Here is a 23652-nt window from a genome sequence, read left to right on the forward strand (position 1 = left end):
CACTGCCTGTTAATGGTGATCAAACTGCCATAGACTATTCCTCAAGACCATAAGAATTTATAAGTTTCAACGATACTGAATCTCTTCTGCATTTCTCCCCCAAACAATATGCATGTTTCCCAGTTGCTGTGAGACTGTCAACGATAACCCAAAAATAATAGTTCTGACCTACAATTTTGCCACACGATCCATTTAAGTTTCCACTCTCAAGGTGCTTGACAGAGTGCATGAAAAACATGAGGAATACAGGTATCTCAGCACTACTTTTTACCTGTGTTTTGTAAAAGCCGAGAAATGAGCCCACATCGTGCTCAGCATTTTGTACCACCTCCCTTTCCACACCTAGATTTTAATCATTATGGTTTATTATGACAACATAAGCATTAATACTGTGTTTCACTGTATATGTTCTAGAATCCTTGGCTTCCACCTGTGATTCTGAAGCTGCCTTTTCCTTCACATTACATAAACACAGCAGTAATGCAAGAGCAGACTGGGTATAAAAATACCGTGGCTGGTAATCAAAGAGGTGTTTCTTTGTCCTGTTGTCCTCTTTCTGTAGCAGAGGACAGTTAGGAGGGTCTGCAGTGGTCATCCCCCACATGTGGACTTTTCCACGCCTCTACCTTTCTAGTCCTAAGGACTGATGGAAACTGGTCGCTTGAAATAGGTCCTTCTTCCCCGTCAGTGAGGTAAGAGCCCAAAGGAGACGGCACCTGCTGAGACTGCTTCCATTTGAGGTATGGAGAAAGGTTAAAAATAACATGCTGCAATTTCAGATCTTTTCAGACTAAAATACCACACTCTCTAGTAACGTACACACTACGCGATGTAGAGGAATATGACCATTTCATAATTCAATAGGTTAGATAGACGTGGACGGATTAATTTCTTTTTTTACAAATGGTTCGATTTACAGTCTTGGAAAGGAAGATCTTTTTGTATTTTGCAGCACCTTTTTTGCACCAAATAGACCCAGATAATTGTGTATCATTAAGATGGTCTTTGAATGGAGAGTTTGAATACTTACGTTTAAGAAATTCAATGCAACTATGTACATACACAAAATAGTTGATAGAGGTCTAATCATCACAGCATTTGAATTGATTTCTGAAGTTTTCTGTAGGCTTTGATTCTCTTTGTTTGGAAGAAAGCTCAAATTTCGTGTAAGACTAAGTGCATGAGTTATGATTGACTGCAGATGTAAAATGTCTAAAATTGAGTTTATTGTGCTGTAACAAAAGAGAAGGGAGGAAACAGGCCAGGAGGCTGAGCGTTCTGGTGAGAAGAATGAATGCTAGGAAAGCCGTGTAGAAGCTTTAGTGCTTTGAGAATTTGGAGAAACTAGCTTATTGTGCAGCACTTTTCTAAGGACATGTGCTGCTTTGTTTTGATGCTGGGTGTATATTCCATTAAAGAAAATTAACTTGATTTAAAAATAGTTGGATAGCAGACAGCTGTTGTCACCTAAGTGTGTCGAAGATGTGCACTCCTAATACCTTGTCAGAAAATGACACCCAGCTCTTCAGCATTCAATGATTCTGCGTAATGCATACACCAGTTACATATGGGAAGCAATTAGGAAACATTAATCTTTTTTTTTTTTTTAACCCCTAGTTTTAACCCACCTACTTTTAGCTAGTTAGTATTTTTCCTCCTGTACTTGGAACTAAAGCTTGTACTAAGCTTATGAGCCTTGCACTGGTCTTGAGAGCACTTCTCGGCTTGGCTGTTTGGAGATGAGGCGACACCTTTTGAATGTTCTAGCATGTCAGTTCAAAACTTCTAGGTAATGTGTGTTACTGGTGAACACAGTTCCCTTGGAGAGAGCTTTTTGCTCAGTTCAGTGAAAGCGAGGGAGCTAGAAGACCACTAAGAGTTGCATGGGCTCTGTCTATATTGGTAAGTAAGAGGGCCAGGAACTAGTCCCTTGGCCCATGAACTGGTACCCTAACTGGCCATATCCACACCCCAGGGGATCGCTGTACAGGGAGTGAAACCTGCTTTTAAGCTTGTCCATGTTGTCTCCCGGGAATAGTGCCTGGCCTGGGAAGTTCCTTGAATTGCGCCTGGGACTGTGCTTAGGCCCACTTCGGCAGTATGGGTGAGCATTAGGACAGCGCTCAAGCTTGCATCCTTGTCCTCTTTTATTCAGCAGTAGAGACACAGGTGTACAAGCTCTAGCATCTCGCCAGTGATGCCAGCTCCTCAACCATAGGCTGCAGAACAAAGAAATGGTTAACAGCAGTCATGAGACATCCCCCATCCCCATGTCCCTGATGCGAGCTTTACTTCATCTTCCAGTGCTTACGCTGCTGACAAACCAAAGAGAAGGAGGAAATGGGGCGTGGCTGTCCCATGGCTATACCTGAGTAACTCTTCAGGAAGAACATCCCTTAGCTCCAGCTTGTCTCAGCTGAAACCAGATTAAGGTGCAGGCTGTCACACACACTTTTTTAGTGACTCATCTGGCGCTTCCCTGGCTGAAGCATCCCTGTTCTGAAACACCCGCTGTGCATCCCCAAGCTCTTATATTGTGTCCATCACCACCCTCTGCACCAGCTCCTTCTGAGAGCCTGTCCTTTCACTCCCACTGCTTTGACCAGGTACTGCCCACTCCTCCTAGCGTTAACACGGGCACATTTTGCCTCGCACTGCTCCAGCTTGACCCCTGATACTGAGTGCTCATGGCCGGTGCTTTATCATAGCAAAGTCCTGGTCTTGTCTGTCTTGTGGAGGAATACGCTCATGCAGCCACCGACATGTGCAAAGACAGCAGGAGCCAATGAGGAACAAATGAGAGAGGGGCCTACCAGCACTGCTGTCCGTGCTCAGATAAAATACCGAAATACACAATTTATGGAATCTTAGAAGATCATGTGCATGAGAAGAGCCAAAGACTTTAGAATTTAGAAAGTAGAGGCAAAAACTCTTTAAAATGTTTGAAGTGGTACCAATTGCCAGTGAAATGCCTGTTCATTAACTGTGACACTTTGTGCAGATATACAAAAGAAGCTATTTTTATTTCAGAATAATGAATGCTGCCTAAATGAACAACAGAGAATTAAATTTTGAGAACACGTTAAAAAAAAAACCTAGGAGGAGACATTCATATGAAGTACAGGATAATCATGAAGGCTTTCAGAAGACAGACTATTTCTAGGTATAGTTTGAAGTCAAACGTTAACCATCAGGGAAAAAAATAAATCCCTGTTTACCACGGGAAGCATACAATGTTTTGAAATAAAGATTTTTTTCTTTGTCTAAGATTAGCCAAATAAGATTTAAGGGCAGTCCTGGCAGGTATGATGGGAGTTGCGTATGGAAACAGGAGTGCATACCGTTTGGGGTGACACCATCTGGAAATGGCCGTGGTCCTGCCTTGCATCTCAGAATAATCTAGCTGAGGTTTTACTTTTTAAGACAGGCTATTTTTGAAGAAGAAAAAGAACGAAAAAAAAATTTTGTCCTTTTATTACCCCCCCGCCACCAATTTAGGGTTTTCTGATAAAGAACCTTTAAGGGGAATTCTGTGAAAAGGGATCTTTGCACTTCTCAAAATTCACATAAGAACACTTATGTTTTTCCTTCAGCTCCAATTCTACTAGAGAGGCAGCCACAGAAGATGCATTTCACTCGCTGGCTGGCTCTGCAAGTGCTGCTCCACCGTCCCTGGCTGTCCTGATGGAGTGAAGCAAGACTCCTGAGCCAATTTCTTACCTCAGCCTGGTGCTGGAGTGGTTGTTAATGCAGGTGGGGAGAGGAAGGAGCAGGTCATAGAGGCAACATGAGGGACAGAAGGCACCGCACCTTACTTCTTGGGACCCCCAGGAGGAGCTCTGCTGAAGGAGAGTTCCTCCTGGTGGGGCCTGATCCAGCACAACCTCCCATGACGCCTCACAAAACCAGCCGTGTCTTGAAGTCCACCTGCTCCCAGAGTTTAGGAGCTGCTGACCCTTTTCTTCTCAAGAGCTTTCATTAGGTCAGACATGAAATCTGCTTGCCTGCCTCCACCCCCAGTCGGAGGTGGCCCAGCTGACCGTGGCTCTCCAGCTTGTCCTGTGCTTTCTAGCCTTTTTGAAGGAAGTGGCACAGGTTTCTTTGTCGGAGGTGGAGGCTTACAGGAGACAGGTGGAGGTGGAGGTGGAGGGGGTAATGGCAGGTCTTCATTACCGCTGCTGGAGGCTGGTGGTGGTGGAGGCACAAAATCGGGAGGAGGTTCACAGAAATCAGATGGTGGTGGTGGAAAATCCATCTTCAATGCAGGTGGCGGTGCTGGAAAGCTGTCTGAATCTGTTACGAAAATGCCGCTGTCTCGTTTGACTTTGGAGGGTAGGATTGGTGAAACAGAAATAGCAGATGACCGCCTTTCAGGCGGTGGAGGAGGCTGCAGTGAGTTGCTCTTACTCTGGTATTTCTGTGGCCTCATCACTGCCTGTGCCAGGCCGGGCGCACTGATGTTATTTGGCTTAGCCTTTAATAAGTGGAAGGAATAAAAGGACAAGACAGAGTCAGTGCACATGTAAACTAATGCCACTGCTGAAGTACAGTGAAAAGATAGGAAAATACATGACAAGAGCGCAGTAGACGGTGAAATGAAGCAGAGTATGTTTTGCCTGAGGAGTGCAAATAATATTTTGTTTTCTTTCTGGAGCTGCCCACAGAGCTTTGATAGTGGAAATCTCCCTGTCGACAGTATTCATAGTGCTTCTTCAAGTGCTGTCGTCAGAAAATGAGTGCTTTTAAAATTTCAAATAATTCCAGTAAGACATATAAAGATACTTTCTTGATGTTCCACCCTGCTGTTCATTCCCTGAGAACATGAAGACTTTTGAAAAAAGAAAAAAAAAAAGTCCGTGCCATGTTTTTACATCCAAAAATACCGAGCAAGATTTGATAACATAAAAAGCAGATGTAGTTCTGGCTCTCATCTCTACTACATCTCTATCTCCCATTCTAGCTGTGACTGCTGGATCTCTGGATAAAGCTAAAATAATTAAGTCACCTGTCCCTGCCAAACTCATTCACCAGAGCAGCAGTGGACCGCGAAGAAGGTGGAGAGATCTGGGAATTTAAAGTTTACATGCTCGGATTCACTGTCCCCAGCACCCTGCAGCGTGGTGTGGCATGCATTCACCCGCAGGGTGGTGCACTGCGCCCCCTCTGTGCGGGAGGCAGAGCACTGCAAAGCACTGGGGAGAGAGGCACCTGGGAAAGCCATCGGTCACGATTCTGTGTGGTGCACAGCAGGGGAAAGATACTCCACCGGTGATCTGGCAAGGGCCACTGATAAGCCCGGGGAAGGGGGTCTTCTGCCTGCTGGGCAAGGCACGTGCATGCGCCTCCTCCACTTTTGAATCAATAGTGCGACAAACAGGTCTTTGAAGCCACTAAATCCTACCCATGTTTGCCAGGTCACGAGACCTTTGAACCCTCTGACAGCTTTTTTGAAGGAAAATGAATCAAAGCATCCATCATACAAGTTAAGAAAAATAAAATGTAGGATAGCAGTTCATTATGGAGATGTTTATTTTGACAATATTTTAGGTGGCTTTTCTTTTAAGTTGTGTTTGCTAGCCGACACTTTGAAGATAAATAAAGCCCATTTGGTGACATCTGAATATAATTTGCCTTTTTTTTTTTTTCAGATAGCAACTGGAAGCTGTTGACAATTACTACACAAACGCACTATCTATTCCTGTAAACCTGTGGAGAAGTCTGCTGTCCTGAAAACAAAGCTCTGTAACACATTCATTTCTAGTTATGCTAATTTATCAGTTTAGATCCAGCTACCTCAGTGCTCTAACTGTAGCACAGTGCACCCTGAAAGATGTCAGCTTGATCCTTTGGTCCCAGGCTTGCAGAAACTGTGAGATGAAGGAGCAACATGTTTGCTTCTGCTAGAGAAAACTGCTTCTGCAGCCCCACAGCCAGCAGTACTAATTCTGGCATTAGCTAAGTACACGTTTGCCGCCTTCTTTCCACTCTCCTTGCCTACAAAGATGGAAGTAAATGAGACATAGGAGGAGGGAACCACTGGCTGAGTTCTGGGAACATGATCCATTCCAGAGGAAGTGAGGTTCAGAACACAGAAACAGACCTTTTCAAAGGAGGAACTCAAAGACAGAAACAAGAAGCATAGGACACGTAATGCAGGTGACAGAAAATTCCTAGGAATTTCATTTCACTTGTCCTGTGCACTTCGTGCACAACAGAGGGATTTTTCTGTAGGATGTTTTTGAAGTCCTCATAGTGTACCCTGCTGATATTTTTACAGCCAGAGATGGAGCAAGTAGACAAAACTGGAGCTTAACCAAGGAATGCATTTAGAGCCTAATGAAAACAGGTGATGTTTTCCCTTACCTCTTCACAGTTTCTCCTTTCTTACACACTCATCATCGGCTGTGCAGAGTGTTACCTGCTGAAAACACTACTGCATCCTTTGTGTTACTAAGGCAAGACCTGTTTTCTGGCAGAGACCTAAAACAGCACCAGGTTCTGGCAGCATAGACCCTTTCAGACTGTCCCTATTGGCACATTCCTATTTCTGCTACTTGAACTCGCACCTATTTGTTCTGAAGAACAAAAGTGGCAGATGGCTGTGCTTTCACCTCCCATCGGTGGCTCCTTGCTTCTCTGCAACAAGCACACTGTTTGCAGTGTGTAAAGCATGAGGAGGGGCAGGAAGGAACCAGCCACTTTGCCCAGGAGCCACATCCTTGTCACAGCAGTACACTGGCAGTTTGAGGGGGGAAGGCAGCAAGTGAAGAAAAACAGACTTGGAGCGCTGGTTCACAGGTAACATTTAACTAGTGCATGACTAGTAACTGCTGACCTGTACCTCTGATGTGTCCACTTTCTTCTGAGTCTCTGGAAATTCTGCACTGGAACGACGAACAACCTGGGGAACCTGTCCATTTGCCTGAATAGCACCTGTGACAAGGAGAGGAGACAGAGGGAAAAGCGTGTTACATTTTTGTGATATTAATCAGATCAGGGAATACCAAACTAAGAATAAGGCTATAAAAACGTCTTTACAACTTCCACCAAGGAACCACTCATTACATTTTCTACTTCAGGCTTATTTTGTGACTTTTCATATTCAGTTCATTACATAAGGAAAATAAACATAACGCCTCACATTAAAACTAATACCTGTCCACATGCCTCCATGGCTGTGGCTGACAATCTTACAGGAAGAGCAAGTGGCAGAATTATGAAGACATAGGACTGAAAGCATCAAAGTGTGGAAAGGTGTTACAAATGAAGAGCTTTTTCTTCTGACTATTGTAAATGGTGATTACAGAAGGGGACCGTTAAGGTAGACGTGGGAATAGAGATGGGGAGCTGGCTTTGGAAGGGGAACTAAGCAGAAATCAAACTGGCATAGTTAAGCGCACCCTCTGGCCTTCCGCTGTTTAAATACCCATCTTTCATAACAGCATTTTTAAGCTTGTAGTGTGCTGTAGTATTACTACATTTTTTTCCTTTAGTTTAGCCTAAAGACTAAGAGTGCCATAGTTTCATATCAGTAACAGTCAGGAGAACTGAAGGTTTGAAATCCTACAGAGGGGCTTTAGTACATGAACTAACAGCTCTGAAACTTCTCCCCATCTGGAATCACAGAAGATTTGTGAACCATATTGTATTCTCAGATTAGTGAAGATCTGCTAGCTGGCTAAGTTAAAGCTCTGCAAAACGTCTGCCCACCATTACAGTGTTTGTAAGGGATATACATAAAAAACCCAGTCCTGTCAAATGGAGTAAGTGAATGTGAAATCAAAGGACAAATTTGGGGTTTTAATTAGGAAAAAATCCCCTACCCCTGTATGGTCTGATGAAGATTAAATAAACTCTCCAGTTTAGTCTAGGATTTTTGGAAGCTGTACATGTCAAAGTAGTAAATAGTGTTTGGTGCCTACATACACACACCTGTAAACCTTAATGACTGCCTTGGCTCTATTGTAATTTACAGTTCTGACATCGAGTAAAGTTCCACTCGTGTACTTCTTGGATGCAAGAAGTACAATGTAACTCTAAGCACAACGCTGGTTTTAATCCTTACGTGTACTTCTCTGGTGAGCAAAGAGGTTCCATGAAGATGATAACAACTAGAATAAATTATTTTTATTGCCATACCTGAAAAACCACACAACTAATAGAGAAGTAAGACAAACTCTGCAGTGTACTGTATTTACTAAGGCTATTTAGGCTTCAAGGGATGACAGAAGATGGTCCGAAGTGCTTGTGTTTTATGCCCGTGCCTGCATATCATTCAGCATATTTAATCCAAAGTTCTGTTTTGATCATTCAAACTACAGGCTGTGTTTGTTGAAGGACTAATATGGAAGTTCAATAAAGAGATAAAACCAATCTTGTGGCTGTATACATACTTTATAATGCCATGTCCGGTACAGACTGCAGCACCAGCATGGAGCCCCACTGGCAGCCGCCTCTCTACTGCCATCAACACTAGAACACAAAACGCTCCACAACTGTCCCACCCACCCTTGCTAAAGTACCCGCCATGCACAACCATCAGAAAGTCTCCTATCTTGAAACAGTCTCTTACTGGAACTCCCCACTCCAAATGTGCATTTATTACCATGATTTGACTCCAAGGAATAGTAGAAAGACCACCCTCTTCTCACATGTACCGAGAAAAGGCAAACTGAAGCCTTGGAAAGGTGTCTGGAAAATTTTGAGTTGCCTACGTGAGAAGGCAGAATATTAACTGCCAACACTGATTTTGACTTTGCCTGTCTTATGACAGTAAGTACTTGGCCAGCATGTCCTTTCTAATAAATAAGGCATACCTTAAGCATGTAAACTAAAAACATTCATGTAAGTTGCAGCTAGTATCATGCACTGTTGTATCTGTAAAATGATAAAATAGGTAACAGCAGTATGATGAAGCTACTGGAAAAGTTAAGTTAGAAAATAACCCAATCCTTTCTTCCCCTGTGTCCTTTTTCTAACACCCACACTGCTATCATGCAGATAATTGAAAGGCTAGGAAAGAGAGCCTCTCACCCTATAATAATCTCTTTCTGAAATGATCATTCTCAGAATACCCCACTCATCTCTCTTATTTATTGGAAGAAAAGCCAATACAGCCAGTATAGACATGGGCAAACAGAAAACTTCAAGACATGGACCATCAGCCCATAAAATGTAGATAAAAATACCTTATTAAATTATGCAGATTTAAACTGACCTCTGGTGGGCTGTCTTTGTATTCTTCAATGTCTAACTTTAAAGTGAGAGCTATGCTGCTAGCTTAGCTATAGATCAGAGCTATGCTGGGCTGTCTAGAACAAGATATTTTCTTGCTGAATCAATGGGATAGTTTTCTGAACAAAGACTACGTGAAACACTGGTGATGACAGAAGAGGGCAATAAATGCAATTTCAACTGCTGTGACAGCATCAGTACCTGCTGATAAGGATCCTGCAGGGGCAGCTGGTTCCACCGTTCCTTGATTTGTCCACCGAGAGGACAAGCCAGCTTTCTTCACTGCACATTTGTAATTATCATATAGCGTCTTGCCATACTGCAAACAATCAAAACAACACAATAACCATGGTGTTAAGCTTGACATACGCCAAGCATTCATTTTGCTCTTGGACAACTCTTCTGACCCTGTTACCTCCTACCCAGTTTTGTTAAAAAGTAGCTATCTACAAGTGGCGTGCCTACTTCTGTATAGGGCCGGATGGAAAGTACTCCGTAACAGCACAATAAAACGTGAATCCCTGTGATCAAACACAGTCTTACTGATATCATTCTCACACTTTATGTTCGTTTCAGTATCTGTAAACATCTTGAAACTTGACTTTAAAACTAACTGTTCTCAATAAATATCTTTTTCCAACACTTTCCAAATATTACGTTTTCAGACTAGAGACTTGGGAGGCTGAATCTTGGGCTCTAGAGCAAACAGCTGTCAGTGTAAGACACAAAATGATTTGGTGTTCACCCTACAGCTTTATTAGATGTTACCCTGCAGCAGAACTGCCAGAAAAGAATATGTACCTAGCACAAGCAGGTCTGTATATCCAGGCATAGGCAGTATATTGGGCTATGTATAATCCACCTCCCTTTTGTTTTGTGCAAAACAAAATGGGCTGTAAATTAGGATCTTTTTGAGGAGGATGAGGCAGACAATTTGAGCAGAACTATCTGAAGAATGCCACAGCTAGACTGACTAGAGCTTGCACACCTTTAGCCACAGTGTATTATTATTGTGCCAGATAACTCTACCTGAGTTTTACAGCTACAGAATTCACCCCCCATGTTTGTGAGAAAAACACACTGATAACTAGGGTACAGGAAAATTCAGCAAATCCATTCTGGTTATGCCCTTCTACACCTTCTTTCTAAGGTAATTAGCATGAATGGCCATTCTTGTCACAATATTTCCTTCCAGTTGAGGTGATGACAGTCAGTAACCTGAGGAAGACAGGATTTTACAGAAAACATATTTAACTAAATTTACTTTTAATCTCACCTTGGCAATTCTTATTCCTGTTACCCACTGATGCAAGGTTGTTTGATCATCGCAGCATAAGTACTTGATATATTGTGACTCCTTTTGAATCTGGGGGTGCTGAAAGATATTAATTTATAAAATAAGACAAATACAGAAATCAAATCACTATACAAAAGTATGAGGGCACTGCACAGTGACCTTGGTAAGAACACTGCCTATAGGCATCATACTAACATCAAGAGGATCTGGGGGAAAAAAAAAAGCAGCAGCGAAAACAGAGTACAGGAAAATATAAAAAAGACTGTGATCATGAACTATACATTACTTGCCACTGGCAGCACTTGCTTGAAATAATTTTAATGCATTGTAATACGAACTCAAGGGCTCCAGAACTCTAATAGTGATCTAGAGTTTAATGAAGTCTTCAAATGCTATGGTTCAGGGTCTAACACTCAATGTGTAAACATTGGAAGGAAGTCTGTTTCTCATTGTGGTTTGTCATATGTAAGGCATCCAGACTGAACACTGAACATAATTAGTTTTCAAAGAGTATGTTAAATTTGTTCAAGCATAAACTCTCAGCCGAAACAGATTTTCCATTCGAACTGGCTGCCTTTCTTTGGGCCAAGTTCTAGCTTTCTTCCTATACATTTTTATTCTGCTTTACTCTTGCTGTTGTTGCCAACAGTTATGTAAAACTGCCATATGTTCTACATAGAGGATCATTCAAAATGCAACACCATCAGAAGAAAACTTTAAAATTTGTTTGTACCAGAAACCTTTACAAATTTTAAACCTTTTTTGTTCTTTTGGACGAAATTTAGGATCTCTTCCCCTTACTGATCAACGTAGTACTGGTATGTGGTGAGGTACCATTCCAACTCAAAGACACCAAAATGCCAGGCTGCCTACTTGCCTGAGACTGAACATTCTCTCTAAGACTCTGAAGGGATTTGGTTCCCCTGCTACAGCAGAGAAGACTAAGTCTTTAGTAGCTTGGATGGAATAATATACTGCCATCTCTTGATACACAAGGAAAAGAATGAAACCAAAGTAAAGGCTTCATTATCCCTGATTTATGTGTTCATTTCTATTTATATTCTTATAAATTATAGGTGCACAGTTAGGGAAATATTATGAACCCACAAAAGAGCAGCCAAATATGCTCCAAGGATTCACTGTTGTCAAACCACTCTCCATTCAGCCTGTGCAGCTGCAAGTTCAAAGCATAACTCCACCTAGTAGCAAGGACCCTGGTTTTATACATATCATTAAGCCCCCAAAACAAAGCAGCGCTGGGTGAGGGGAACTCAGCAGGATCCCTGGCAGCAGAGAGTGCTGTGAGCAGCCCTCCAGCCCAGGGCTGAGGTAGGTGCCAGATGTCTCCTCACAGATGCCTGCTTATGGCTGGGACATCCTGGCACGGAGGCCAAACCCTGGCCACAGCTGGGTGATCCAGGGGTTCAAAAGCAGAGCTGAATACCGAGGTCTTGCCCCTCATCCATGTGTCCCTGCTACCCTCTCAGCGCTGTGGACACCAGGCTTCTCTTGCTTGTGCTGACCCAACTGTTTATAAGGCCACATTGAGATTGAAAAGAAAAAGGAACTGGTCTGGGTTAAATATAACCCATTTCATCATGCTGTAGTTTTGGTTTATTCTTTTAAAACCCAGCAGTACACAGCATGGCCTCACACACAGCATGGGGATAAGGGGCACTGTGGCTTGGGGAGAGAACAAGTAGCAAGGGATGGATGAGAGGATGGACCATGCAAGCCAGTATTGCTGCCAAAGTGCTGTATCATTCAATTACAGAGTGAGAGTGAACGCACCAGAGAGGTAACTGTGAGGAAGAAAAAAACAAAGGGATATTACTCTTGAGGGGTCTCACAGTGACAAATGTGTCCCAAGGCAATGCTGTGGGTAACTGTGTTACAGCTCCCTGTTAATTCGAGCTCAGCTGCTCACACAGGCCATGCTGTTCACCATTCTTCTGCAAACACATCGCTGGCCATCTCCCCTGAATGATCAATATGCAAAGTCCGCTTCAGCCCTCACGAAGGGCCCACGGCTACCTTATTCTATTTTCTTGCTCTTGGGCACTCCCAAGGTGAGAGTTAGGGACATCTCACATTGCAAGGCCAGAGATGCCAGCTCACTGTCACCAGGTACCTTAACTGCAGAGCAGGCACCATGCCTGTCCCATGGACCTGTACCTCACGCACCTGGTACACTCACACACCGTCCCCGCACATAGTTCAACATGCAAGGCTGTATCTTGCTGCTATACACCTGTGCCACGTATCAAACACAGGTAGTAACCAAGGCCCCCGGACAAACAGCCTTCTCCAGCTCCCCAGCACCTGCCTGTCCCCGTCTCCAGCAGCCTCAGGCAGCCTGAATGCTGCTCAGAGGGGGCTCTTGCTACTGCAATAGCAGTCCTGTGGCCAGGACACAATGCCTTTTCAATCCTTATTTCCTTCCACCATTTCTCCATTATGTGACCAAACACAGTGAAAACCATTAGAGAATTCAGCCTGAATAGTATCTTTAAAAGTGAACTATAAGCAGGCACTTGTACCATGTGGCAGAGTCAATCCCATAGACCTGGGTTACATTATCACCAACAAGCCAAAAGAAGTAAGAAGTTCAAACAAATACACTGCAACCCTGAGTAAACTCAATTCTTCAAGCACTTTTAAACCAGCAACTAGCAATTTTGCTCCAGTGTGTAAGGACCTACTGAACCCAGCAGATGGCACCCAAAACTTTCAACAATGAAAAAAGCATGGATTTTTTTTTTCCTCCTCCTTTTTCATGACAACGAAGTCCAATGCGTCTACACATCTCCCCCCATTTTCAAACACCACACCTATTAACAGTTTTTTATTCCAAGAAAAAAAATAGACTTCTATAATTTAACAGATAATTCATGCAAACATCTGGAAATGCTGCTCATAGACCCAGCTCTGCCACAGGGATCTGCTGCAGGAGACCTCAGAGGGGCTGCTGCAGATCTCTCCTCTGCAGCACCCTACAGAAATACCAGTTTCACAAGAGCACCCGTACTGTGTCAGATCAAAGGTCCCAGAACCCAGTTTCTGGACTTTGACAGTAGCCACAAATGGATACTGAGGGAAGAGAAAGAACAAGACAAGCATTTGTGATACTTCCTTCTCTGTACTCAGAAAACTAACAGTAGTTCCTGCCTGCAACTATTTTCAGGTCAGGGGATTTTCTGAGCCAGATGGGGCTTCTCTGTATTTAGGTTCTTCAACTGATTCCTCCTCCAGGTACTTCTTCAGCTTTTTATTGAACCCAGAGAGTGTTCTGGCATCCACAACATCTTTTAGCAACAATTTCCCCAGGTCTGCTACACACTCTATGAACAACCACCAGCTTTTGCTCTGAACCTGACTGCTTCTAGCTTTGGGCAAGTGTCTTTATTTAGAATATACATTGAATGGCTGATCCCTATCCACACCTCTCCATGCCACTCCTGAGCCTAGAGATCTGCATCATACTCCTGGCAAGTTGACTCTTCTCCAGCCTACAGGCTTCTAGTGTCTGCAGTCGTTCCTCAAGTCAAAGTAATTCCTTACCTTTGTTTATCCTTGTTGCACCTCCTTGATCCTTTTCCAAGTTTATTATATCGCCTTTGAGATGAGAGAACCGGAACTGCACAGGTGAGGGGAAACCACAGACTTGTGCCAAGGCGTGGCAACATTTGCTGTTTTATCATCTATGTCTTTCCTAATCATTCCTAATGCTTGACTTATGTATCTGACCACTACTGAGCACTGAAACAAAGCTTTCGTCAAGTTATACACCGTATCAGCATCTTGCTCCTGAATGGTATAGGTCAGCTCAAAGTTAGTAATTTCACAGGTGAAGGTCTGATTGCTTTTGTCCCTCTGCACATTACTGTGTGTATACCTAGACTGTATGTTAGCTATGATTCTATTGTCCAGAACCTCAGCCTCACAAGGCCCTTCCAGAATTCCTCAGTCTGCCCTTTCCTCAATGATCTGAATAATGCAACATCATTAGCAAGCTTCCTCATCTCACTGCTTACCCTGTCTATGAATATTTTGAGGCTGTGGTTCTCACCATCCTGAGAAGCTGAGAGGGAACTATCAGTGGGCAAGGCTAGTGTCTCGTGCCAGACAGCACGGGAGTTATTTACTGCCTACTCTCTACCTTATCTTTTACTAGGTATTGTCTCCACTAGGCAATCCATCTTAACTACTGACATTCACCAGTGGGGCCTATTCCAAATTAGCCCAATCAGCTCCTTGATTAAATTACTCCAATCAGCAACCATGATTAAATGCAGAGTCACAAGTATATTCTGTCAATTAAGACCCAAACTAGCAAGGTGCTGAACACCCAGCTCTCATAAGGAAGGTTAAACACCTCAAAGCCGTGCAGGGAGTCTGTATCTTTGCTTTGTAACAGCTAAGAACTGTACTGTCTCTCACTTTCCAAGAAGCAGCAGCAGCGGCACTGGCTCTCTTTAGTTTATCAATGACACATAAAACATAACTTTGGACTGGACCCATAGCCCACTGAGGTTGACTGGAAATATCCTCATCACCTTTCCTGGGCTCTGGATCAGGTCTAAGGAGCTGTTGCATGCTGCCAGTGCAGAGGCTGCCTACTGCAGCTGTGTGCAAGGCCAGTCCACAGGACCAAACACCAGCAGCACCAAGCTTAATACTGGAGGTTTATACCTGTAAAAGATTATTAGAAAGTGGCTCAGATGGAGGTATTTGGCTTCCTGTGGTCTCCAGATGCATGAAGCATGCTACTTTGGATAGGGCGATATAATGTTTCAGCCAAGAACTGTCACACCCCCACCCCAGCAGCTTGCTCACTTGGGAAGAACTCTACCGTAGTGAAATTACTTTGGCAGTACAAATGGCAGAAGTCTCTGCTGTCAACAGTGACCTTTACAAGATTGACTCTCCACTAAAAATCTCAGGACACATGCAAAATCTACCAGATAGTATGTAGAAATGCTGACTCTGGACAATCAATTCAGAGAAGGATCTGGACAGCTGAAAGTCCCTGGAAATGATGACTTGGTGTGAAGATCCATGTGAACCGATTTCCTCCTTTCACAGCTCCTGCGTCTCAGGATAGTTACTTGGTACAGCACACAGACATAAAGGAGATGTAGTTACTCTGCAACTGCGTAGTGCTAAACTAGATTCATAGTCCCTGCAATAACCTCTCTATGAGGCTAACAGAGGTCATAACAATATCAGTCAGGACAGTCATGTAAGAATACTATATTTTTCGGCAAAGTAACTCTAACCTCGGTATGCCACAGCTTACATATCTCACACATAGAGACAGATAAATTATTTTTTTAACATGGCGCATACCGTGTCCTGGAAAGGTCATTAAAATAGTCTGACAGAAAAGCAAAAACATCTCCTCTGGAAATGTTTATCACCTTTGCCTCAAACATGCAGCACCAAAATGAATTATGCAAGACAACTGTTTAAAAAGCAACCACCCCAGAATTCATAGTTGGAATGAAAAGTGGTAATATGCAAGTAGACAGGGATTCCAGAATTTTTCTCACAGAAAAAAAAATCCCATGGAACAGTGCTTTGAAAATAATACAGTATATTGAAATGCAACATAATTTGACTACAGTGAACTTTTTTTCTCTACGTCAAAACTCTTAATAATGATGATGAATTAGTAGCATCATCAGGCCTGATTTTTGGAAGAGTTGGACACCTGTCCAGTTACTTATTAAGGCCTGAGCATCTCAAACGTCAGACTGCAAAAGGATGTGCTGTGTTCCACCGAGAAAAGCACTGAAAAGGTTTGGAACAGAATCTAGCGTTCCCCTCTGACCCACTGTCTCCTCTACAAGTATCAACTGTCTAAAGATAAAGAACACAGAAGCACTTAGATATAAAGAGCTTATTTTCTGGAGAGATTTAAAAAAATATTTGTGCGCAGATTACGTTTTCAGATATAAAGTAAACTCTGCCTAAGAAAAAAAAAAAGAACACATTGAAAACCTAAAGAAATGGGAACTGAACTATGTGGTTTCTACGAGTTGTGCCAAAACAAATGACTAAAGGCCCTGTGTGCACGAAATTAGAGATTACCCCAATACAATGTTCTTTTGCTTTGTCTTCTTCCAACAGTGAAGATGAAAAGTAAACTAAAGTTATTCAGGCATCTCATTGGATTCCTTGCCCCAAAATACATGATCATTGCTCAGTCTCTGAGGCAGAAACAATAGCCAGAAGCATAAAAAGAGTGACTAACTTTGGATCAAAAGCTTTGGCTTTAGGCCAAATTTTCACAAAATGGTCAATGTTTTTGGACACTTTCTTCTACTGATGAACTTGTGCAATGTTGAGCTAGCTTCTCAGAAAAGCTGAGACTCTTCTGGCTCCCATGACTGCAAGTAGAATTAATACTCAGCACCTTTCAAAAATCACACTGAAGTGGTTCAAATTTGCTATCTACTATTAAACTTGGTCAAATTCTGACGCTATGGACTCCTTGCATTAAGATGACCAGGCTTAACTGATCTTTTGAAGACGTGTGAACTGTACAGATAAAACAGTAACTGTCCTATTATAAGGAAATTATTCTTTTGACCTACATTTCTCTAATGACTGAGGCAAAATTTTTAGGTCATTAAAAATATACGTAATAGCCATCATCATCAGAGAGAACTTCCTTATGCAGTAAATAATAATTTCCACATTTATTATATTCCATTTCTCTGTCCATTCTGTCCTTATTCTCCCCATGGTTTATGCATTAATCTTGAACAACTGTGTGCATGTACTATGACTGCAATCCCACATATCTGAAAGTGTTCTCTAATAAGGAGTATTTCTGCTTTTGCTTTTTCAGTTTATCTAGCAGTGAATTTTACTCTGAAATATTTATGTGAAGCATTCATGCTACCACAACCATTGTCAAATCTTTTACATAAAGAAATAGAAAACCTCCTCTTTTCTATCCTCATTTCCTGCATTAGCCATTTGTTCTACTTATTTATTGTACCATTTCCTATCTCAAACACTGCTAATTCCCACCTTCTACCTTCTTAACTGTCTTGTGTTGAACGCATTATGTATATGACTCAGTCTGCGCCAGAGCATACTGGGTGTGAGGGAGGAGGGAATCAGGAGCAGAGCGACTCAATACCAAATTACCTGCTAGAATGATGCCACTGTTGCAAACAGAAGCTATTCTTGAAAATTTAGTCCTGAAATTGTTTGGATCATTAGAAATTTAAAAAAAAAAACAACATAGTTTCCAAATGACACCAGGAAAACTTAGCTGTTTAGACTGCACAGGAAAATGTACCCAGCTGTGGAAATACAGGATGATTTGCCTTTGTCTCAGTTTATCCCCAGGAAACCATTTTTTTAATCCTAGATTAATTCAGCATTATGCACCATTACCTCCAGATTACTCAAGCACAACCAGCACCAATAAACTATAATTAAATCCACTCTTTGTCACAGGCACATCAGACTGACTAAAACAGCAAATTTGCATATAGATTACCTTGCTATTTGTCTGCTTTGAAAGATTTTTCAACATGGTGTGACAAAACCAGCTCTTGGACTAGCACGCGCGTGCGCATGCACACACACTCTTATGCACAAAAAGCATCATGTTCACAATTTCTGCTCAGTGGAATGGATGCTGTTGCTAGCACGATGAACAGATCCCTTCCTCCACAGTGGAATCTCTTGGTTTTGAGGGCTTTCAGTTTCAGAATATGAAATAAATCACAAAAGGTCTCATCCATTTCCACAATTCCCCATGTAATGTAGTAAACGGTGAAACAGAAGATCTACAGGGAATGTATGCATAAAAATTCACATTTGTAAATGCAAAGGTGACTGTGAGGAACCAAACCACTTCAACTTGCTCACTTGCTGTGTATGACACTATTTTTTCTGTGAAGGAGAGAGATTTTTGTTCCCTTGCTGTTCCTCTCCCAGGAGTGGCCCGCACTCTCCCCAGGGTGGCAGGGGGAGCTGTGCTCCTACCCTCTCCCGCCTCCTCTGCCTGGAACAGAGGGGCAGATCTGACCTTGACAGTTGCAGGTTTGAGTGAGGGTCGTCTTTCATACTTGGCTGTCCTTTCCTTTTCTCCTTTCTGCATATGGAGGACTGTATTACGAAAAGATTTTACCTGATGTCAAGGTGAAGGGTGGGATCTTTACATTTTTGTAAGCATTACATTTAGGCTGAATAGAAAATAGGAAGAATCTGCATGTTTACAAAAGCAGATGCCCCAAAAGTATTTATTTTATTCAGAGACTCTATTTTTAATATGTTGAGTGTTCTTTATCTTGCTTTTCGTTTTTCAAGTGAGGGAGGAAAGCTTGTTTAGCACTGGTATAGAACAATTCAATTTAAGAAGGTTATAGCTCAGCACAGACCAAGTAGCTACTGGGAAATAAAATAGTTCTTCAAGATTTATAGTTGTCCCAAAGCCTAAGGATTCCTGAAAGCCAACTGCATCAGAGCCCCTGTGCCAGGCTGCACTCTCATCCTCAGGACCCAGCCACATTGGTTCTGGCTTGCTGCACAGGAACACCTAAAGGTGACCGTGCTGTCTAACACCAACCAGCCAGCCGTGCTCTTTTCAGTTGGTCCCAGCTGGGCTTTCTGCTGCCTGACAGGAGCTGATGGAGGAAGCAGCTGCTTTGTTCAGTTACTGCAGTGGTGTCCTGAATCATCCTGAAAGAAAACTCCTGTGTAAGCTCAGTAAAGTATTCTCTCTTTTGCTGGTAGACACTGTGATGTGCGTTTGAACTGGCTCTGGCACACCACCCTTTTCCCCATTATCTCCTCAGTGTCTTGATGGTTAGCAAATAAGCAAAACACTTCTCATTTTTGATCTGAGCTACAGTATATCCAAGGGGGTGCTGATGTAATAGGAAGAAGTGATAGGCAAGAAGCACATCATGCTTCTCTAGCTGTAAGAGGGACATCCTACAGGATGGATCCACAGCTGACAACATTTTTATTTGAGCTAGTTTAAAATAGCTAGTCTGGTGCAACTCCAACATCACAGGCTGCAAAACCTATCCCAGCTTCTGACTAACTGTGAAAACAACCTGCCCATGATGTGCATGATCTTCTTGTTGCTACACTAACACCAGTACCCATGCCAGCATCAGCTAAAGCAACCCAGGTATGACCACTGAAGTTGAAATAAAATGGCTAGATTAAAAAAGAAACAGGACAGAGGGAGCTGCTGGCTCCTAGTGACTGGAAGCATGTTAGCTAGGACAGGTACTAGGACGACAGGCTCACTGCCTCTGCGAGCCCCTCATCTGACTGTAGCGTAAGAGAAGACACTGGAGAAAAAGCCCACATCCCATTTAGAGAGATCAAAAGTGAAGGAACATTCAGAAAAATGTCACGGAGACGCAAAAGCCCATATAGTTCAGGGCAGTGTCAGACAACCTGAGAAATCTCATTGTTCTAGCTAAAATCAAGTTGCCAGGCTTGTGATTAGCATTAGTTATAGGGTGCCTCCTTCCCATAAGTTCTTGGTTACGCCTGGCACATAGAGACAAAAATGGCAGGAATGCTCTACTCATTCTTATAATACCTCTTGAGGGCTCCTCCCTCCTTAAAGATGACCAAGGCTGAGGGGAGGCAAAAAGAAGCGTTCTATCTTTTCTCTCTGCTAATATGAGACAAGACCTTTGAAAGCAGGTACGAATGTTACTGTTTTTAGCCTAGTTATTTGTTTAGAAGACTCAGCATTCAAATAGGGACTAGAAGAAAAGAAGGGAAGCTTCCTTTAAGCATGAGGCCATATTCAACTCCAAATCAGCCCACCTCACAGGCCATTTGCTTCCATTTGGATGAAAAAAGGGCATTTCCCCTGTTCTTGAAGGAAGGATGCCAATTAGCTTAACCAGTCAGAAATAAATACAACTCAATGTGCAAAGCTGGGAAATTATGTCTGGTTCTCAACTCATCAGGATTCTCCACCTAGCACAGAAGCAAGATACTGCCGAAGCTGCTAAGTCATGATAGAGTTGCATTTCTCCTGCACTATAAAGTACAAGCTGGTCTCCTGCCTCTGAGCTGGGCAGTTTCTTCGGTTAAGTTTGAAACACAGTAGAGCAAGTAACTTGGCTGACAACTGCTCACTGTTTTGAGACAGCTGTTCCTAAGGGGGTCCTCAGAAAGCAGCAATTCTTTTAAAAAATGTACTGGTATGCTATTATTCAAAAACTTTCCAAGTGGCGTTACAGCTTGCTGGAACTAATAAGGGCTGCACACTAACCTATTTTCCAAAATGTGAAAACCCTCCTTGATTTAAAGTCATCCTCAGTGAACAGCTAGCACTGGCTATGGCTGCTACTCTTCCAATTACTTTCCCCCATTTGCTTTAAAGACAGATAATCTTCTCCTGTAGCCAACACAAACAAGTAACTGGAAGAGAACCTCCGCAAAGTTCACTGTCCCGAGACACACTCAAGGGATGGAAGAGCTGTGAAGACACAGCAATACAGCCTTGGCTGTGGAGAAACTTCCATCTGGCTTGGACTGAGCTGGACATCCAAATTCCTTCAAAATTACTAGGTTACCAGTATAATACAGACAAATGTTTACTTGTTTAATCTATTGCCTTTTGCTCACTGCACCTGTCTGCAAAAGTACCGTCATTTCATCTTGAGGACTTTATTCTCAAAATATGGCAGGATGAGAAATATCTCAAGGATGATGGTTTGTTTTCTCTCAACATCTCAGAACAAGTGTCTCCCAGCAAGAGAGAGATTTTCTTCTGGGAGACTTCCATAAAAAAACCAGACAGGAACAAAATGTAACTAAGCATAATAAATGGCTCTGTATTCCTGTCCACACACTTTTGTGTCACCAAGCATCCAAACAGAGAGACCAACATCTAACTCTGCTCTTTCCCTCAGCCCACAGATTTCAAGATGTATTACATCCTCAGCTCCAGCCTGCAAAGGTAAGAGGATACAACAGAATTCATCTCAGCTGCATGCCTTCAAAAAGGTATATACAGAATTCAAATCAATGTACAGAAATTATAATAAATACTAAACTTTCCATCACCCTCAGAAAGCCACCCTAAGTGGGAGGCTTTCACTTCTGAAACATCAGAAGACTTGAAGATATCAATGCTTGCCCATACTTCCTTACCAACTCCAGCCACCACAAGAGCCAGCTGTTAAAAGAAGCCAAGTCTGAAACTGAGCTGGTCGGGAACCTACCAAATGCTGATTTGTGGGAATGAAAATGAAGAACAATCGCTGTAACATAATCTATTAATCACTAAGTAGTGTTGCTGGGATATAATGATCTTATTAATATGATGTTTACTCTAGTATACCACAAACGCATTTTAGGAGCATCAGAGCAAACAGTTTTGCTAAATAGCTTTCATACATTTTTAAGCCTATTACACATAAAGCTTTCCCTAGTGGGCTTTTGGTCTTGTTCTTCACATTTCACGTTGAGGGTACAGTGCTAACATCACACATCCAATAAAGCAAGTATTTTAGTCAAATTTTGACTTTTTTTTTGGTGTAAGTTCTTATTTATAGCATACCTCTTTTCAGAAAAGATTGTAGTAAGTACAGAAAGTTTTCCTAATAATTGTGAACAGTTAAACACATTGCTACATACACTTCAAAAATCATGCTTTTATTATAATCTGAACAGAATGTAAATAACTAATATTAAATTAGTCAGATACTTCTTTGACTAGTCATCTGTTTAGAAAATCAATTTCCCCTTATTTTTTAAATCAGGGTCCCTTTTCCTTTTTTTTCATTAGAAGCTGCATTTTTCAGAAATAACGCTTGCCCGTTAAATGCAGAAGGCTCACTCATTTTACAAAAAAGGATTAAGTGGTTTTTGTATTTTGCAGAGAACTATAGTATTAAAACTGCTCATCTGTGTTAATTAGATACATCTGCTTCAGAAAATAAGCCTGGGTCTATAAACCACTTCTGCTTGGCTGTGTGTAAAGTAGGCTAGCAGACATTTTGAAACTGAATAAAAAAGTGCTCTAAGTGTGCAGCCACAGCCAGAAATACGGTATTGTAAGTGATCTCTGATGCAAATGCTTCCCATACTTTTTTCCTGAGATGGCAAGATACTGTCTTTTCTAACAGCTTGTTTGCACTGCAGGCCTTTAAATAGAGAAACAGCAACAAGATTATATTCTGCCTTGTACACAGTAATCACACTGTATTCTAAAATCTGTATTGATAGACAGCAAGCAAAACCTAATTACTGCAACCTCAAAGCTTCATTTCTGCTCTCTGAACTATGTGAAAAGCATGGGCTTCTCTTCCTTTTCTGGGAAGAATGCAGAATTCCCAACCTATTTGCAGCAAGTGCTATTACCTGGAGAGGCAGCAATGAGATACTTCAACTGTAAGCACTGATCAACATGAGTGGGGGAACAATGTCTTTTGCCCTCCTGCCACAAACAGCTGTGCAACAAAATATGCCATCTGAGATGTCTATTCCTGCAAGATTCTGCATCTCAGTTCAACAAACCACTCAACATGTATGACTACACTACAAATAAAAAGGGGACATACTTTTTAGTGTATAGTCCACAGTGCTCCTAACATCAACATTAGGGACTGCCAGCCTTCTCATCATACATCTGCCTCGGGTGCCGTTTGCCCACACGTGTCCAGTCACCTAAACAGTCAGTCACTGAAAGCATGTCCAGCCTTGTTTTGAAGACAACTTTATTGATGCAGTGTAGACATAAATCATTAAGGTTCTAAAGGTATGTTGCTGATCAACAATGAAGCAAAGAACCTAGATGTGATTTTGCAGGGGGTATTCTATCTCATCAGCATCCCTGGAGCTTCAAAATTAAACATTTTTACATATGAAAGAAGCTGTATGACATTTGCAGAACTTATTTTTCTTGTACATTACCTTTAAGACAAAGCAGTGATCTGTAGGTGCCTTATATTTCACTTTGTGTTGAGAACCATAATAAACATTCATATTCTCAAACTGAATGAAGCATGCCAGATCCCGTGATGTCTACAAATGAAAACCAAGCACATCATTGTTAGAACAAATCGAATTTTGATGTGAAACTCATTAACAGGACTTCTTTCAAGTGCATGAAT

The 23652-nt window shown here is 42.1% G+C and overlaps 1 protein-coding gene across 2 annotated transcripts in view; it reads right to left on the bottom strand.

The window, feature by feature from the left end:
* Positions 1–3004: 3004 nt before the first annotated feature.
* APBB1IP (amyloid beta precursor protein binding family B member 1 interacting protein) overlaps positions 3005–23652 on the bottom strand; it is a 72677-nt gene continuing 52029 nt past the window's right edge. The window contains exons 10-14 of one of the 2 annotated variants that reach the window (XM_075082616.1): positions 23453–23563; positions 10511–10609; positions 9436–9553; positions 6842–6933; positions 3005–4474 (exon numbers count right to left, since the gene is read on the bottom strand). In XM_075082616.1, the coding sequence (XP_074938717.1) occupies positions 3941–4474; positions 6842–6933; positions 9436–9553; positions 10511–10609; positions 23453–23563 (954 nt within the window). In that variant the 3' untranslated portion in view covers positions 3005–3940. Of the gene's footprint in view, positions 4475–6835; positions 6934–9435; positions 9554–10510; positions 10610–23452; positions 23564–23652 lie in introns of both variants that reach the window. The other variant, XM_075082615.1, reaches the window with a different exon arrangement.

Source organism: Phalacrocorax aristotelis, chromosome 2 (assembly GCF_949628215.1).
Source record: "Phalacrocorax aristotelis chromosome 2, bGulAri2.1, whole genome shotgun sequence".
NCBI classification, from domain to species: domain Eukaryota; kingdom Metazoa; phylum Chordata; class Aves; order Suliformes; family Phalacrocoracidae; genus Phalacrocorax; species Phalacrocorax aristotelis.